At 39.7% G+C, this 18404-nt stretch overlaps 1 protein-coding gene across 4 annotated transcripts in view; it reads left to right on the top strand.

The window, feature by feature from the left end:
* The window catches only part of Clip4 (CAP-Gly domain containing linker protein family member 4), a 102369-nt gene extending 89682 nt beyond the window's left edge, over positions 1–12687 (top strand). For all 4 annotated transcript variants that reach the window (XM_047522559.1, XM_047522556.1, XM_047522558.1 and 1 more), the window contains exons 14-16: positions 2196–2260; positions 6076–6148; positions 10418–12687. In XM_047522559.1, coding sequence (XP_047378515.1) covers positions 2196–2260; positions 6076–6148; positions 10418–10739 — 460 coding nt within the window. In that variant the 3' untranslated portion in view covers positions 10740–12687. The remainder of the gene's footprint in view (positions 1–2195; positions 2261–6075; positions 6149–10417) is intronic.
* Positions 12688–18404: the final 5717 nt, after the last annotated feature.

The following is an 18404-nucleotide window of genomic DNA, read 5'->3' as shown; positions in this document are numbered from 1 at the left end:
TTCCTCTTCTTCTTCTTCCTATTCCTTCCTCCTCTTCTTTCTTCCTCGTCTTCTTCTTCCTCTTCCTCTTCCTTTTCTGTCATTTTTTAAATGAAGAAAAGAAATGCTAGCAATGAGTTGCATGCACACCTTCTGGGCACCGTTTCCAGCACTGCCCGTGTATTAATGGTTCACTTCTCTGCACCAGTGAGTCAGGCATTGTAATTGTCCCTGATTCACAGATGAGGACTGCGAGGCCCAGAGAGGTGAAGTAAGCTGTGTTCCCAGCAGGGATTTGAACCTTGGCCCTCTGGAATCAGGCTGTACTCTTCTTACCATAGCTCTGGTGGGTAAAGGAGCTCCAGGGACTCCCTAGGAGACTGTGTTGCAGTGGGTGGCTTTGGGAATGTGAGGTCTACTGAGCTACCAGTCAAGCTTCTCTGTGCTCTGCTACTTGGGAAAATTGTCATTGGCATGTTGCTACAGGCTTGTACAAATTTTGTTGCCTAGTCTCGGGGACTGGGATTCGTTTCATGTTCCATTACCCAGAGTTATGTAGTTTGGTGCTTTTTAGGCACAGTAAGTATTGATCAGCTCCAATTCCCAGTTCAGTGCTTTTATACAGGAACAGCTTTTTGTCCTCTTCTGTATTGTGAAACTGCATCATTTTTTTCTCTTGCTTTGTTTTGACTTTGTGTTTTGCTTGCCTTCTGTTTGGCCTTCTTTAAGGTGGTGCATTTGAAAAGCAGCTCCCTCTTAAAAGAAATAGGGCTGTCTCTAAATGAACTGCTATCTCAATCCAGCTGTCTTCCTGTCATCTTCTGATTGTCTCATTCATCATCATCAAATACTATTAAGTGTCTTTTAGCACTTTGTGCTGTGCTAGGCATTCTATAAGCAAATAAAACAGACATGGTCTCTGATTTTGAAGAGTTTCTAATCTAAATCATTTTTGATCTGTTGAAAGACCCCATTGATCTTCAGGATGGACGGATTTTTAAATGAGAGACTGCTTGAGGACAGTCCTAACAGGGTAGTGACCAATCACATCCTCACCTTGCATCTTTCTCCTTGGAAGCATAGCTGCCTTCCCCCCCCCTTTCCATTTAAAACAATAGGCCCCCTATCCCAGAATTGTGCATATTATTTCCTCTTCTTGGTTGGCTTTCTAGTCTCACCTATCATTACCCAACTTCCATTCAGTTAATACTTTGTTTTTGGTCAATATACAAATCAATCAGTATTTCTTTTTGAGAAATACTCTAAGAAACTCCCTAACTCTAACCACCCCCCTCCACACCCACACATGTGTGCACACAGACCAGATGATCTTTGTCAGCATAGGCTAGTATTCATTTTCTTAGTTCTTACCAGTAGGCACGTCTAATGAACTGATCACCCTCTTCAACTGTCCATCCCCTCTTCATCCAAGCTTCTGTCCTGTTTGCCATTCATCAAGTCATGTTCTTTGTGTCCCTCGGTCCTCATTGGCTGCAGTGTGTTGTATATCATATTTTAAATGATTCATGTGGATTGTGTGTGGAGCTGCAGATGCTGCAAGAGTTGCAGGATTCCTTGATGGAAGCAAAGCCTGTTGGAGGAATTGATTGACACAGGAGGCCTTGCAGATTTAGGTCAGTAAGCAGTTGAAAGAAAATGAGGCTGTCAGGGTTGGCTTTTAAAAATAAAGAATGATTTGAATATCAAAAAATGAAGAGGAAACCCATTGGGAAGGTGACCTTTATGATTGTGCTTAGAGTCAGCTATAAAGGGCCTTGAATTACATTAGCCCCACAGTTATATCAGAAAATTAGACACGTACACAAACTCGGCCAATATCTTTTTTTCCAACTTAAGAATTAGTGATAGTTTTACAATTTTAATCTAATACTTGTTAAATTTAATAAACTTATTTTCATATTTTTTTAGTTCCTTTGAAAATAAAGTTCCAAAGAAACAAAATCAGTTTCCTACTAAAGTAAAGTGAGTTTACTTTAAATTGACTTTTCCATACTTCTGACCTCTTCCATTTGAGTATTGCCTATCTCCCACGCTAGTTTGAAGCTCATTCCTGGCTTGCATGGATGCTCAATAAATGTTTGTTGAATGAAAGAAATAACAGATAACAATTGATGTGAAAACCTCAGTTGAGAACCAATCTTAAACCTGAACACTGCTACTTCTAATGAGGTGTGCTTTGTTTGTTTTGTTTATAGACTAACAGATTCCCTGGATACTCTTTCAGAAATTTCTTCAAATAAACAGAATCATTCTTATCCTGGTAAGACAATGTAGTTTTATTCTCCTAATATTTGTAGCCAAAGGTAATCGAACACACTCTAACCCCAGGTACTTGGGAGGCCTAGGCGAGGAGGATCACAAGTTTGAGGTCAACCTGGGCAACTTAAGTCTCTGTCTCAAAACAGAGAAAAAGAAGGACTAGGGATGGTAGTCCAGAGGTAGAGCTGCTTGCATAGCATGTGCCAGGCTGTTGATTTTTTCCCTACTACTGGGAAAAAAAAGTCATTTTGCTTTAGTTCGTTGCAATTTTTTTATTGTATTGTGAAGAGTGTATGTAAACAAAAGAGTACATGAAAGGCATTTGTATAGTTCTTCTAATCATGGAGCAAACTTCCATACCCACCCTCAGCTGAGGCTTCCCTGTGTTGTAGGAACTCCCGAGTACCTACTTGCTTCTCATCTGCCCCCCGATCATATATCTCTTCCTAAGGTTGTGAGCCTTGAATACTATGTTAATTATCTCCTGGATTTTTCTTTATATATTATCACATATATATGTGTATATCAATAAGTAATGTTCAGTTTTGATTAGTGCTTGCTATCTTGTTATGTAGCATTCCATTAAAATACGGGATGGTTATTTTGGGTTATGCCCTATTTTTTGTTATTACAAGCCATACTGTGTGCACAGCAGTCTCCAGGTTGCCAGGTGCGGATCGTCACATCCTGGCCTTTCTCCAGGGAGTGCCAGCTGCTTGCAGTGCACACTCCGGCCCTCTGTACCTCCCGGCACTGATCTTGTTTGGCCTAGAAATCTTTGCCAGTCTGCTGATTTTAAATGGTATCTTGCTGTGGCTTTTATTCTCACTTTCTAGATTACAGATGAGGTTGAGCCTATTTTCAGCTTGTGGGCCATATACCTCTCCTCTTTTTTACCAAGTACCTGTTCAAGTTTCTTGCCCCATTTTTTTGTTTTTTTGGAGTGTGTGTGTGTGTGTTTTAATCTTACTAATTTGTAGGTTTATTTGTGTATTTTAGGTGCTATTTTTTTTCAGTTTTATGGGTTGTAATATCTTGATGACTTTTCATTTTTAAGAAAATCTATTTCAATTTTATGTAGTCAAAAGAGCTAACCCTTCTGAGGCCTACATCTTTTTGTCTTAAGGAGTTATTTCCTAAGACAGATATCATAAAGGTATTTTCCTACATTGTTATTACAAGTTTTGTATTTTCCTTCTTCATGTCTGTTGTCAGTTCACCTGGAATTGACTTTGCAGGTGGTATGGATCTAATTGGATTTTCTTTTCCACATGGATAACTGCCTGTGAGAGAGTTATTTCTATAATGCCAGTCCTTAAGTCCTTGTTGAGATCAACTTTGTGCCATATGAATTTTTCACCATCCTGATAGATGTGTTTAAATTTGGAGTTCCCCGGGGACATGTGGTATTGGGTTAGTTTGCTGGAGCTGCCTTGGCTGGCAGTGGCTTCCCTGAAACTTTCACGTGGTCTCTCTCACCACGTTGGTGTCCTGATCTCCTCCTCTAGTAAAGATACCTGTGGCATTGGATTAGGGCCCACACCAGGACCTTGATTTGCCTTAATTACCTGTTTAAAGCCTATGTTCACATACGGTCCCATTCTGAGGGTACTGGAGATTAGGGGTTAAGCATATCAATTTTGGGGGACCCATTTGGGCCCCTGACAAATGTTGAGTATTTTTCATGTGTACCTTGCTGCTGGGGGAAAGCTCTGTTCGTTCTTTGCTCAGTTAGATTGTTATTTTCTTATTATTGAGTTCTTTGTGTATTTTGAATACTAGATCAATAAGACATGAGTTTTGAAATCATTTTCTCTCAATCCATGGCTTGTCTTTACTCTCTTAAAGGTGTTTTTCAGAGAGCAGAAGTTTTAAATTTAATGAAGTTCAAGTTAATCAGAGTTTGGGGGCTGCTTTTAAGGATCCCTGTTATATTGGTGGTGCTTTATATGATGTGTCTAGGTGGAGGATTTTTAGTTTTAGTTTTTGTTTTTGTTTTAACCTGTTTGGTATCATGAGTCTTCCTGGATCTTGGAATTGGTATCTTTGATCTTTATTCAGGTTGATATAATTTTTATTCTTTATATTGCAGTCATTTTCTCCTCCATAATCTTTATTGTTTGTTCTTGAAACTCTGATTAGTTGTTACCTTAGACTTTTATACTTTCTTTCCCATACCTCTTTTATTTTTTCATGACTTGTCCTCTGCATTCTGGATATCTTCAGAGTTATCCTCCTGTTTTCTGATTCTCTCTTCAGCTACGTTTATTCTGTTGCTTAATTTAGCCACAAAATTATTAATTGTAGAAATTTATTCTTTATTTTTTTGAAAATCTGGTTGTTATTTGCTATTATTTATTCTTTCCCCATATTTTCGTTTGTTTTTTATCTTTAAACATTTAAAATATCTTTTATTCTGTGTCAGAATAAACATCTGAAGTTTTTGTGAGTCTAATTCTGCATCTGTTTCTGTTGAGCCTAATTTGTGGTGCCTTCTTTCCTTGTGAGTTTTGTAATTTATTATTATAAAGTGCTTATTTTACTTGGAGTTTAAAAGATGAGAATTCCTTGAGGCCTGGGTGGATGCATTCTGAGATTATGTCTACTTTTACCAGTGGCCTGGAGACTCTGCTTGTGTGGGACTCTAACTTATGTTCTGTGCAGCGTTTTTTGATCACACAGATAGTGTGAATTTGACTCATGGTCACACACTGTGAGGGGAGAAGTTTTGCCTTTTACTGAGTGTGAGGTTTACACAAACCCCTTTCCTTTGTCTTCTCTGGAGTGGTGCTTCCTTCTGTTTCTTACTTATAATTATGCTGAGTGCCAGCTCCTTTAACCAGAGTCTCCTTTTGTGAGAGTCCCCCTGGGGCAGATTCCCTCTGTTTCCTTCCCTGTCCCTTGTGCAGCCAGAAAGCCAAGATCCTGGGTTCCTACAGTTAAGCGAAAACTCGCTGGTATGCTGTGTCGATGCCTGGTGATCACTCATGGTTTCTTTCTCTTTTTTAAAAGTCTCTTTGAAATCGTGCCTTTGTGTAAGTTCATCAGTGCTTTTTTTTTTTTTTTTTTTTTTTTTTTTTTTTAAACTATAGTTGTTTTAAATTAGAGTTGTTCTGGGGCTGGGGATGGGGCTCAGTGGTAGAGTGCTTGCCTACCAGTGGCCTGGAGACTCTGAGTACACGCATGAAGGCCCTGTTTCAATCCCCCAGCACTGGGGGGAAAAAAAATTAGAGTTGCTGTGATCAAGAGAGTCACTCAGCACATCTGATCTGCCAAAACTGCCAGAACTAGAAATTGTGTAAGAATTGATCTTTTGTGAAGTTTTTTTTTTTTTTTAAACTCTTTTGTGGATAGGGCAGCAATCGAGCAATCAAGCAGTTGAGTTCTGAAGTTTAGTACTCATTGTTTTATAAATGGAGTACCTTTAATAATAATGTTTTAAATCATTTTATCCTTTTTTCATGATTTTCAAGATTGCAGTATTCAATCCTAAAAGGAATCAACTTTATCAATATACAATTCAGTTTTTTTTTCTTCTTTTTAGAGAAATCTTATGGTAAAAACTTCCAGAAGTACTGTCATGATCTTAACTTAGCCCATATGAGTGTAGTTGCTCAGGAAGGTAAAGGTAAGAATCCGTCAAGAGATCTGAATGGCCATTGTGCCCTGAGTTTACACTTTTTTTTTTTTTTTTCCAAAAGAAACATTTCATATCATAGAACATCTGTAGAAGAAATGATCAAAGATAGCATTTTTAATAAGGACTTGAAAATGTATGACTTGTTTTTCCTCATCTGAACTTAATTTCATATTTAGGTTTTAGGAGAAGTTTCAGCACAACTTCTGCTTCTTCCCAAAAAGAGATTAACAGAAGAAATGCTTTTGCCAAGTGAGTATTAAGAAGATTTAGAAAAATCACCTTTCAAGATGAGCATGACGGGATTCTGTGAAGGAAGAAAAGTGGAATTTTCTGTCTTGTACATTGCTTGGTAGAATTTTGACACATAAGAGAGAAGGTGTGATCAGTGTATTGAGTTATTCCTCCCTCCTTTGCAAGCTCAATTAAAAATGTCACCAGTGACTAAAAATAGCAGTCTGCATATATTTTCTCTTCTTAGAGGTTAGTACTGTTAATAAAAGTTGGAGGAATTTACATTTTGTGTTTTCATTGAGTAGGGTGGATTTACTTTAAACACTCCTTACTAAATTAATCTGAGATTTGACTTAATATGCTCAATACATGAAAGAAACCTAAGGCCAGTTTACATAAGGTAATCTTAAAATATTACTTTTTAAAAATCATGCACCCCTCCCCTCCTAGAGTGTACTGCTCAAAGCCACTGCCAGTTTTGAGAGTTTTGAAATTGGTCTTCTCGCTTGAGTAGCTGAATGACTTTAAGGGCAGCAGTAATTCTGTGCGCCGGTCTGTGGAAGACATTCAAGAGTTCTTAGGCAGAGTGGAAGATGTTACAACAGGAGATAAAGACTTCTGAAGGGAGGAGAGGTAGGAAAATCAGTGTCGAGACGATGGTGAGTGAGAACATGATACAGAGGAGCCAGGGGAGGAGCAGAAAAGGAGAAAAGCTGAACCCTGAGAATGACCTACCAGCAGGTATGGGCACGCTCAAGATGGGCTTTTGACCCAGGGAGGAAATGGCAGCGCTTGTTTCCGATGAAAATAGAGATGAAGCTTTACTAATATGGATACAGATTGACACTAGTACCTGTTTAAAAAAATGTGTTTTGATTGAAGATGTAGAACCCATTTTTAGAATCATGTTTTATTTTTACTTAAAGAGCGTGTGACCCAAGTGTTTGGTGACCAGTGTTCTCAGGAACAGAGGACTTATAGGTGCTGGCAGTTGGTAGGAAATGGGCCCCTTATCTTAGGACTAAGAGAGACATGCAGCGACTGGACCTCCACCTGCAGTTGATAGTGTGTCCCGCTGGTGTTGATCTGGAATTGTAATGTATTTTGAAGATTCTGTATTGAGAAAGTGAGTTTATTGAGCTTGCAAACACTAAGCTGTTTTCTTGCTTATTTTCTTGGGAATAAATCATACTTCCAGAAGAAATGTGGAAAATGTAGTCGGGGGGCAGGGGGCAGTGGTGAAAACTGGGTAAGACCTGTGCAGGACTTGGGGCTGAGTGAAAGGGAACTGGATGGGGAAGTCATTTTCATGGAGGAGCAGGTTGGTTTTTCTAGATGGTGTTGCAGGTGGAATGATGAATGCACTTGACTCGGAGGAAACGGTGATTGAGAGGGCTGGAGGCAGCTCCTCAGAAGCCCGTGTTCGTCTCATACCAGGAATGGGAGTAATAAAGAGAATGAGTTTAAACCGTACCATAGGAGCTTAGGGACCTGACCACCACCAGGCGCTCGTCCCCTCCTGTGTGCATCCTACTGTGCGCATCCGATCTGTGACCTGGATCTCATCCCCTCCCTGCCAGCTGGCTTCAGCTCCTCTTCCTGTTATCATGAACCTCTGCTCACAAGTGTGGTTCCTGTCTGTGGAAACTGCCCATGGGCCAGAGCTCAGCTCAGATTTAAGTTTCTACGTCAAACTTCTGCAATCCAGTTGCCACAGGTTCCATATTTCACACCGAGGGTCAGTGTTTTCTGCCTTTCTTCACACTTCTGAACTTCTAAGCAGGGTGAGGTCCAGACTCATGGGCACAGCCTACAGCAGCTTCCACAGATGGCACCTTAGTGTTTCTCTTCCCTTATCCCATGGGCTGTCCTTGCAAGTGCTGGCCTTCTTTAGAACCTGTGACGCATGCCTTTTGCTCACCTGATGTGTTCTGCTCTCCCCTTTCTGTCCACGACCTTCCTGATTAGCCCTAGTATCACTTACCCGCCAGGTGCCTTCCCTGGGCTTTCAGGAGAGATTTCTCCCTCCCCCGTGCACCCTTGGCACCTTCCACAGTCTTTATTGTAGCTTCTAACGATTTAGTACTTTGTTAGCTACGAATTCCTAGAGCTTAACCCTGTGCCTGCTACTTCATAGGTGGCCAATGAATGTTTTGGAGTGAATTCATATAGTTCTCAAGCATACTATGATTCTGAGTTTCTCAGTTCCCCTGGGTTTTGAGCTTTGACATAACTTGAATCAAAATCATTTTTATTAGAATGTTTGGTGTTTGTTCAAACCATTAATTTTTATTTAGATAGTGAATTCACTTGTTACTGGTTACTGTCTTTATAAACTCTTTTGTTTAGGAAAGTTGAGTGTACATTTAAAACAATAAGGAAAACTAGATGCCTAGATCATCTGTAATTTTGTCACTTAGATGGGATTATCTCTGTCAACACCTTGGTGTATACTTTTCCAATTTCTTTTTTCCTAACGCATATGTCTGAGTGTTTTGGCAAAGTTAGATGGATCAAACTCAGTGTTTATACCCTTTATAAAGTTTTTTCCTTAAATATATCATGAACATAATCCCATGTTCTTTAATATCTTTCCTCACTGACTTTGGCAGTGTTTTTTAAAAGACTACACTATGATATGGAAACTTTTTTTATATCATAATAGCATATGAAAAAAGTCATAACTAATAATAGATACCAAACTTTTTTTTTTTTTTTTTTTGATACCAAACTTTTAAAACGCGATCTCTTCCTCTCCCTCCCCGCTCCCTGTGTGTGTGGGTGCATGCATGCTCTGCACAAGGTCAGATAAGTACCCAGCATTATATTCTTTCAGTTCTTTTTTTTTTTTTTTTAACTTTTGCATTAGCACTTTAATGTATTTGAGATTCATATTTGGATTTTTTTTGATTTTATATGAGTGATGAGAAACATATTCCTCTCTCCCAAACAACTGATTTTCCCAGCATCCCTAATTCAGTGTTCACTCTTTTACCATTGCTCTAAAGTTTTACTTTTTATCACATAAAATAATTATGTGTATTTTTAATTTTTCTGGATGAAGAGGCCGCAGAGCCTCTTGCCTGCTAGGCAAGCACTGGGTGCTGTGAAAATTCGTTGTTTGGGAGAGATGAATATGATCTCACCATTCATAAAAGTGAATCCCAAATATATTTAAGTGCTAATGCATAATTAAAAAAAAAGAACTGAAAGATCATAATGCTGGATACTTATCTGACCTTGTTCATATTGAGGTGTTAGCTATAGTAAGCGCTTAGGAAGTGATAACTCACTGTCATTATGTAGAGATTACAATAATTTTGTCATGTTGCAAAAATTATCTATTTGGGACAAATTTGGAAAATTAACAAATATGTTTTTATTTAGAAAAAAGCTTTAATTTTTCTTTTGCATGTTCTTCAGTAAAGATTTATACTTTTTCTTATACATTGTTTATTATTGTATTTGTGCATTTGACATGGCAAATAATAACTTAAGTATTTTCTAACTAGAATTCTGTCACTTTTATTGGCAAGTGTAACTTAGAATAAGTCTCTGAGCCTCAGCTTTCTAACCATAAAATTAATGTCCTCTTCCTTTCTTCAGTGTGGTTAATAAATGAGATGCTGTGTATGATAGAGTATTTAAAAATATATAAAATGAAATAAGTAGAAAATAAGTAGGGCCCAGGTTCTGTTTCCAGTGCGATCTATGCAGTTCGGGTAGTAGATTCTGCGTTGTATCTGCTGTGGGGTGGGGAGAAGGGTTTCTTTTGGAGAAGTGGCATGGGACAGCAGGTGGAAGGTGCAGGCAGAATTGGTGGTTTCTGGATTGCCGTTCTGGAAGTTCTCTGGTCAGAGGCAGCAAGATCTGGGCAGCAGTGTCCCCACTGGGGGTGAACATCAGGATCAGCTACTTCCCGCAGACTGTGGAGGGAACTTGGTTGAGTTCACGGTGAGTCCCACAGAGTTTCATTACCAGGCCATGTTGGCAGCAGGTGCTGGAAGGCATCTAGAGTCCATTGTGAGTTTTGTTACCCAGGAGGGAAAAGGAAGGAGTCCTGCTTAGGGCACCCCAGACCTCCTTCAGTGTTAGCGATAGGTAGGTTGCTAAACCCATGAAGTAGTTGCTACTTTGCATTTTTTAACAAATCCAGCTGTTACCCTAAAGTATTCTCTTTTGTGAATTAAAGTGATGAATTCTGAATCTGTCCGGGGAATAAATATGGTAAATCGCCTTCTGTGGCTGTCACACCTAAGGACTGTTCTCACTTTCCCTCCTGGACAGGTCCAAGACCGCTTTGCGCCGCAGCTGGAGCAGTGCCAGCACAGCAGGTGGCCTTGAGGGGCGTGTGAAGCTGCACCAGGGCTCTCAGGTCCTGCTCACCAGCTCTAATGAGATGGGTACCGTTAGGTACGTGGGCCCCACGGACTTTGCCTCAGGGATCTGGCTTGGACTGGAGCTCCGAAGCGCCAAGGGGAAGAACGATGGTGCCGTGGGTGACAAACGCTATTTCACCTGTAAGCCAAACCACGGAGTCTTAGTTAGACCAGGCAGAGTGACCTACCGGGGAATTAACGGGTCCAAGCTTGTGGATGAGAATTGTTAAACTTCTAAAATATTAGATGAGCTCACACGCACATGGTGTAAAATAAAGTGTCCATGGCATATGGTTTACTTTATTTAGCCATTATTTAAAATTTGAAAAATGCAGTGTATAGTCATCTCCGTATAAACCGTTACTACAATGAGAGAAATTCCTTTAAAAGGTCACAAGCATGAGCTCTGGAAATCATGGTTCTTTTAAAAAGTTTCAAAATAAGCACTTTTTAAAGCTTTTAAAGCTTTAGGTCCCAAGAAAATGGCAGGACTCAAAAAAGAAAGACAGGAAAGAATGTGCCACCAGGTGATCGATGGATGTGTTGCTTTGCTCATTGTGTTCCACTTTTGCACATGATGTTGGATTTTTCATAGTGTCATAATTGTGAAGGTTTTCACTAGCTTTGGTTAACTCAGTGTTCACTTGACCTTTTTCTGTCACACATTTTCCAATTTTTCCTTTCTGTCTGAGCTTTATTACTAACAAGTACCTTAAGGTAATAGCAACTAGGTGCATTTTTGATATTGATAAAAATCACGTGCTGCTTCAGGACTGGGTCACATCAAGGTGTGTTAGGATGTGGGGTAGATGAGCCCTGGGCTATCTGGCTTGGCTTCTTGCCCTTAGCTCAAAATAGAAATGGAATCCCAGGACCACTAACTAGTCTGTTGGCAAAGCTAGTAATGGACATGGATCTCCTAACTTGTGGCTCAGTGCTCTTCCCTCTATGCAAAGTGGGTGACCTCAGCGTTTTCTTCTGCTGCTTGGCTGTCTAATCTGTATGAACTACAGAAAACCCACAATTAAGGTTTAGGAATTCAAGTCAGAATGTTTTGCACGTACTTACTTAACTTCTTCACCAGTGTCTGTCACACACACACGCGCGCGCACACACACACACACATTTATACACACATGCACACACAAAAAGCACTTTTAAAACATGATGCACTTTCATCTTTGTAGAGAATTTGCCATTCTTTCTTCCTGGGAATATGAAAAACATTTTAAAGAAATGTAGTCAAAAGAAAAGAGAAAATTAAGGTGTGTCGGGAAGGGCGTCTGTCTTGTTCATGTAAACGTGTGTGGTTCCTGAACTCGCTTGCTCTGTCACTGGGGGACCTGGTGGAGTTTGCTGCAGTGGCCACTCTGCGCCCCCAGTGGTTGCAGGGGTCAGCCTGTTACAAAGCTGCGGAACTGCGTCCTGTTCTCATGTTCCTCCTGGAGTACATGTTACAAACTCAGCTTTGCCAGAGTGACGTAATAACGTCCAGAGTCTGTCTTGTGTATACGTATTGAAGTGTCTGCCCTATGTGTGTAAAGATTTCTGTTATTGTAAATATTTAGACTTCAAACTACCACAGAAATATTGGAACAGTTTACTTTATAAAAGTATCCTTCAGAATGGAGCTTGCTTTGTGCTTAGAAATAAAATATGCCAAACTATTTTGCAATATACTATTTTAAATCTAAATTCTGTTACATTGTTGCCTTTTTAAAAAAGTGTGGTATGTCAATAAATACTGCTAGACTTATTTTCCTGAAATACATTTGCAAAATAAGGCTGCTTTATAACCAAGGATTATTTTTATTGATTGAAGAAAATAACTGTGCTGCGATTTAAAAGTAGATTTATTTTATTATATAGATTATTTCTTAAAAACTATTTATACCTTAACATGAAATCCATGACTATACTGAACTTGAAGTTTATAATTCTGTTAAATATAAAACTCTCCAAGTTAGAAACAGTAATGCCAACACTGAATTTATTTTTGATGTCAAAGAACCAATTTTCTCTTCATACTTAGATCAAGATTATTGAATCCATTTAACATGTATGTTTACATATACTATACATACAAATTAGGTGTTTCCATTGTGTTTTGCTTATTAAATGTCATTCAAAGTTCACTTCTGGAGCATTAATAAAAAGGGAAGCTGCTTGGTTTTGGAATGGTATCTTGTCATTTACCCTGTTCGGAATTTTCCTCTTCTCATTTACTAGGGGCACCTGTACTTTGGGCTTTTCTCCCTCCAAGTGATGGCTGTCCTGTCCCTATAAACAGTCTTAAAAAGTACCATGCTTGTTACTCAACAAGGAACACTGTGTTTTTAGCCACCCTTCGGTGGTATTGTTTTGATGAATGTTTTGCAAGATCACTTTGTTTCATAAGGGCTGGGTTTCATTGTTTATTAGAACATGATGGAATTCTTTGAGGCAAGAAGCAATCACCTTCTTTCTACTAAAAAACTTTGTTTTTGTATTTTAGGGTAAGTTGGGGGAATAATTTTAAATACTTAAAAATGTTTGGATACAGAAGATTGCTGAATGTGGACTGAGTGTGGACTGAGACCTTGTAAGCTTGGTACAAATCCCCTGCCCCCTCCCCCCCATCACAAGTCATTTTCTCCTTAGCATTCACCACCCTTGGTCATGCTTAAGTTTTTGTTTATTATTTCTCTTGTTAGTCCCTAAATTGAGGGGTGGATTTGGGACTGCTCTGTCCATTGCTTTATCTGCCAGCACATGGGGTACTGGTAGGTGCTCAGCAAATGTCTGTTGAGTGAACAGAGACCAGGGAGGTGATTGGTTGTTTAATATACAGTTGCTATATAGCTACCTACATCAGAGAGGTGGCTTTGAGAGACTAGGCCATGGGGCAGGTAGGTAAGGGAGGAAAGAGGACCAGAAAGGTATGAGACCAGTGACCCAACTTTATCCCTGAAGAGTGACAGGTAAGAGGTTGAAAGATGTTGAGTGGCAGGAAGAGGGAGGGGGGAAACCCAAGAGGGTCACTGAGAAGGCTCCCTGTCTGTTTTGCTGGGGCCGTCTTTGAATTTCTCTTTTGACGTGATAATTTACAGAATATGACAATATGTGTTGTATAATATGGAGAGAAAGAACTGGATCCTGTGCAAGTGTGCACAACATTGGTCCCCAGTACTAAATATTTTTATTCTAGAGTTTCATTTGGAAGCTCCCTATTTAGAATGTGTGATGTCAGTAACACTGACCAATGTGTTAGGAATCATTCTTAATTGAGAAACATGTGGAAATTTTAACAATTACTGAATATCTGTTGTCTAAATGATTGACCCAGGGGTAGATAACACATATCACCACATTGCAAGCCAAGGGGAGAATTTATTTTAAAATTTTCCTTCATATGTCCTTTGATTCACTATACTTATTTATAATACGAGTATAGTAGTTAATACAATACTCACATTATCACATATATTTTAAATATTGTTTATTAACATTCCTTGTTTCATTGGCTCTTATTTACAGTGTCACATGAGCTTTGTGAATATACATCAAACATTCCTAATGAAGCATGTGAGTAGACTGACAAGGTTAAACTTTAGGATGTTTGGATTTTATAACAGGTGGGACATGATGCTTTTGCATAGGCAAAAATATTTTTCTATCAAACTTTTTGCAAATTCTCCTTTTATAGGAAGGAAGTTCATAAGATAGAGTTAGACTAGACGGGCACATGTCACTGACATTAATATAGCTTCACTCTGCTTGATGGGCATGAGTCTGGTTTCCTCTTTTATAACTCTCCATTGAGGACAGTGGCGCCAAGGCCTGGGGGGGACTTTTCCCTCTTACCTTATCAGTGTGTCTTCTAATGAATAGAGACTTCATGGCCAGTCAGCAGCAAGTCCTCTCATTTACTGCACCTTTCAAATAAAGAAATGGGGTCATGGTGATGCTGTGGAGAGGCAGAGAGTTTTGAATTATGTAAAGATATTTTAAATGTTTTAATTGAGGCTTGTAACTTCACATATAACCTGTCTTCAGTGATTGCCAATGTCATTTACAAGGTGCTGATAAGTCCGGTTGAAGTTCAGCCCTAAAATCCAAAGTGCATCCAGATCTGAGTCTTTTGTGAAGTAGGTAATGACGCATGTGAACTTCAACAGACCCCTTTGGTCTCCAGACTGGGTATTTTCTCAGAGTTGTTTCAGTTGGCTAAATGAAATGAAATGGGAGCCTTAAGAAGTGCAGGAGGTTTAAATACCCAAACTCTGTGTCCTCTTGGACCCACATCTGTCCTGCAGAGGTTCAGTTCTTTTAGTTACAGCCAGCTCGGGTTCTTCATGGCTTTGCTCAAAGTAGATTGCCTCACTGAAGACGGAACTAATGATTGTTTTTCACATAACAGATCAACTCAGACTGACGTGGAACTGAATCATGCTGAAATGATACGCACAGCTTCCAGCCGTTCCTTTTACTTTTTCTCAGATTTTTCTTAAAACTCCGTCAACAGTATTAGTGACATTGGCTGCCCCTGGCAGTTCTTGTTGTTAAGGATAGGTGTTACCCTTTGACACCTTGGGGAAATATCCCAAAATGGATTTTTAAATGAATTTTAATAGTCACAACAAGGCTCATATCGATGGTAGGGGGAATGGCTTTTGTTAATTATAGACAATATAGAGCATCATAGAGCAGAAGAGTATGGGTACCCTTTATGAACCTGCTGATAAAAAGGGATTTCTAATGAGAATTCCAATGGGTTATACATATCAGTTAAAAAATACATAATTTTCCCTAAGGGATCTTCTGTTTCTTGAAGAAAATAGAATTTAGGGAATTAAGAATTAGCCCAAGATTCTTGCAGCCTCACTTCACACTCCCTGGTGTGTGACAGGAAAATCCAGTGTGATGCTCCGCTTGTTTCTCATCCTTTTAAAAACATAACCAGCTGCTTATTGGTACATACATGAGGAGAAGGAACTTCTTTGAAATTATTTCTTTTGAGAACTGGGAAATACTACATAAATGTTACTTTGAGAACAATGCAAAAAGGTTTAAATTGTTTTTTCCTCAACTATTAGGTGCACTAACATGTAGGAAACTTGCCTACAGCCTTCAGTCTTGTCTTTGCGGGATACTTGAATTGGCTTTCTTTTTGGATTTTGCATTTCAAGATCCACTTATAAAGCCGCGTTATTCACAGTGGGTTTTCAAAAATTGCCTTCCAACAGTGGTGAATAGCTACATAAACCCGAAAGGAGGGATTCTCTTCTAAGGTGATTGGGAGAGAGGACTGCTCATCATAATGGCACCAGGACACACTTGTTGAGGAACACCGGGGTCCAGACATCACCTGGTCCCAAACACCTGGCTTATTCTGGGCTTTGCTGCCTGGCTTTGGGGATGGGCATTGAGAGGTGCAAATTGACTTCCCACAGAGGGCGTGGGTGTCTTGTCAGATATTCTCTATGGTGAAAGCTAAGCTTCAAAAGATGAGTTTATGATTTTACTTTGCTGATGAGGCTGCAGCTGTAGCAAATGTAACCTGAAAGAAATAAGTGGTGTGACAGTGAAGGCATGATGGTCATTAAAAGGACGTGCTGTACAGTCCTGCCAACTGCTTATTTCCGTATCTCTCCGGATTGACTTCATTTTGTATGGTAATGGTTGTATGATTGGTTAAGGAGATCTTTGAATAGAAAGGGAAAACACAGAACTGAGGCCAGACTTTCCAATTGGCTTCTATATAATTGGCTCACTGGGATTGTGCTCTGAATTATATGACTTTGGCTCTAAATGAATTAGGAGCCAAGAACACACACACACACACACACACACACACACACTCACACACACACCCTACTGAGTATGGCCTGGGTGGTGTTAGCTTACATAGTTAAAATCTTACAGAATCTCAGACTTCAGAGTTGGAAGAGGCCTTTAAGACCAAACCCCTAGTTTTTGAAGTGAGCATTTCAGTAACCTGCCTGAGTTCCTTAGGTAGGTAATTGGAGTCTGGTACCCAGTCTCTTGACTCCTGCTCAGTCTGCTGTTTTTCAAGTAATTGGTGGGTGCCAAACCATCCAAGATGACATACACATCTGGAATTCATCGCTCTGATATTCATCTAAATTGCCACTATTAAAATGTAAATATTCCAGGGGGAGTTGTGCTAAGGCTTGCTTGAATAAGATGGCCTTTCAATTGACACCAGCAGAAATGAGCCTAGCACAGGAGCATTAGTGACAGAGGGAAGAAGAGTTGCAAGTGATTGCTTAGGAGGAAGCAGCAGGCCTTAGATCATGGGAGCCCAGAGAGGGCTTGAGGGGGCATCAGGAATGTAAGAAGTGACGTGGAATGACACTAACAGCAGACTTTGGTATCTACAGCTTTTATGAGAGTAACTGGTGGTGCCATTGTCACCTGAGAGGGGAGCACTCTTGTACGTGCCCTGAATGCTGCAGGGAGGACGTTGCTGTAGCGTTGTGGTTATAGATCACGTAGCTACCACCATTAATTGTCTGCTCCTAGTAAACATCTCCAGTGTTCTCCTCCATGAGCCGAAGGTGGAAAATAGCTTTGTACCCTAGAAGTCCATTAAAAATAAAAAATGCCTGCTCAGGATACCAAGTGAAAACACACTAAACAACAGCCTTTTTGTTTGTTCTCAGTCACCCTCTTTGATTCCAGGATGTCCTTTTGAGGAACGCAGGCATGTGGGTGTGGTTTTGTGTGTTCACACAACTTGGGAAACCATCTGCTGCAATTAAATTAGCAAAGTCAAATTGTGGATTCTTTAGGGACTCATTTAAAAAATCATTAGCCAAAGACAGATTGACAACACACTTCATACAATTTTATGGATCCTGTCATGGGGAGTCTGTTACTTGGAGTGGTCTGGATTCATATGCATCTAACTTTGGGTCTGCAAAACTAATCCTGCTGTATTACTAGAGAAAATCTATTAAAATAGCCCAGTCATTAGAACTTCCTAGTGGTGTGCCCTAGAAAATTTGAATATAGATGCCCCATGTTTTAAAGAATAAAGTCAATCTGCAGTTACATAATATCTTACACAGCCCTAGGGTTCACCAAGAATTAATCATATGCCAAAAATATTTTAAAATAATTGCTCCGATTGATTAGTTTCCGTTCTGTGGTGCTTATTTTTAACACTTGGAACTTATTCTACATGTGGTAGTGTGGTTCCATTCTTCTTTTTCCATTGGGTGGACAAGAACTGCTGAGTTTGAGGACAGGAGGTCCACAGACTCTGACCCCCCCCCCACCCGGCCTCACGTCATTCCCCAGATGTAAGGGGCGCTGTGCATTCACAGTTTGTGATCTCCCTCAGGGTGATCATAAGGCACAGGGGCATTACTGTCCTCCTTTAATATGTGGGGGGGATCACTGGGTTGGATAACCCTAGGGGAACCTCAATGCAAGACACTAGTTGGTGGAAGAAGATTTGGTCTTTTAACTGCTAAGTATAGCATACTTTTTTTTTTTTTAAGGTGTATTCCTGCTCCTTTTGTTTGCTATAATTTTGAGATGCCACGTATTGACATACTGGTCATTCCTCACAAATTACTAGTTTCCCAGTGGAAACATTGTGAACTTTTGATGGTTTTTATAATTGATGTGGGATATAAATAATTATGCTAGCTTATGGTTTAATTAACATGACTTTTGCAAAGTTTAGTTGTGTCTGTTCACTTTCTAGGTGGAACTTGTTATCACAGTTAATGAATTTATTAGAGTCCACAGCATCTGTCTGGATTATTGTAGCCATATGGCCAGAGAAGCATTTAGTGGACAGTAGTCCACATTAATTGTGCTAGTACCTAGGGGTTACACCAACTTCAATGAAACATCTTGAGGGCCTCATATCTCAGTGTGGA

This window comes from Sciurus carolinensis, chromosome 13 (assembly GCF_902686445.1).
Source record: "Sciurus carolinensis chromosome 13, mSciCar1.2, whole genome shotgun sequence".
NCBI lineage: Eukaryota > Metazoa > Chordata > Mammalia > Rodentia > Sciuridae > Sciurus > Sciurus carolinensis.
Note: the sequence above shows the minus strand (reverse complement) of the source record. Positions and strands in the feature narration are given on the sequence as shown.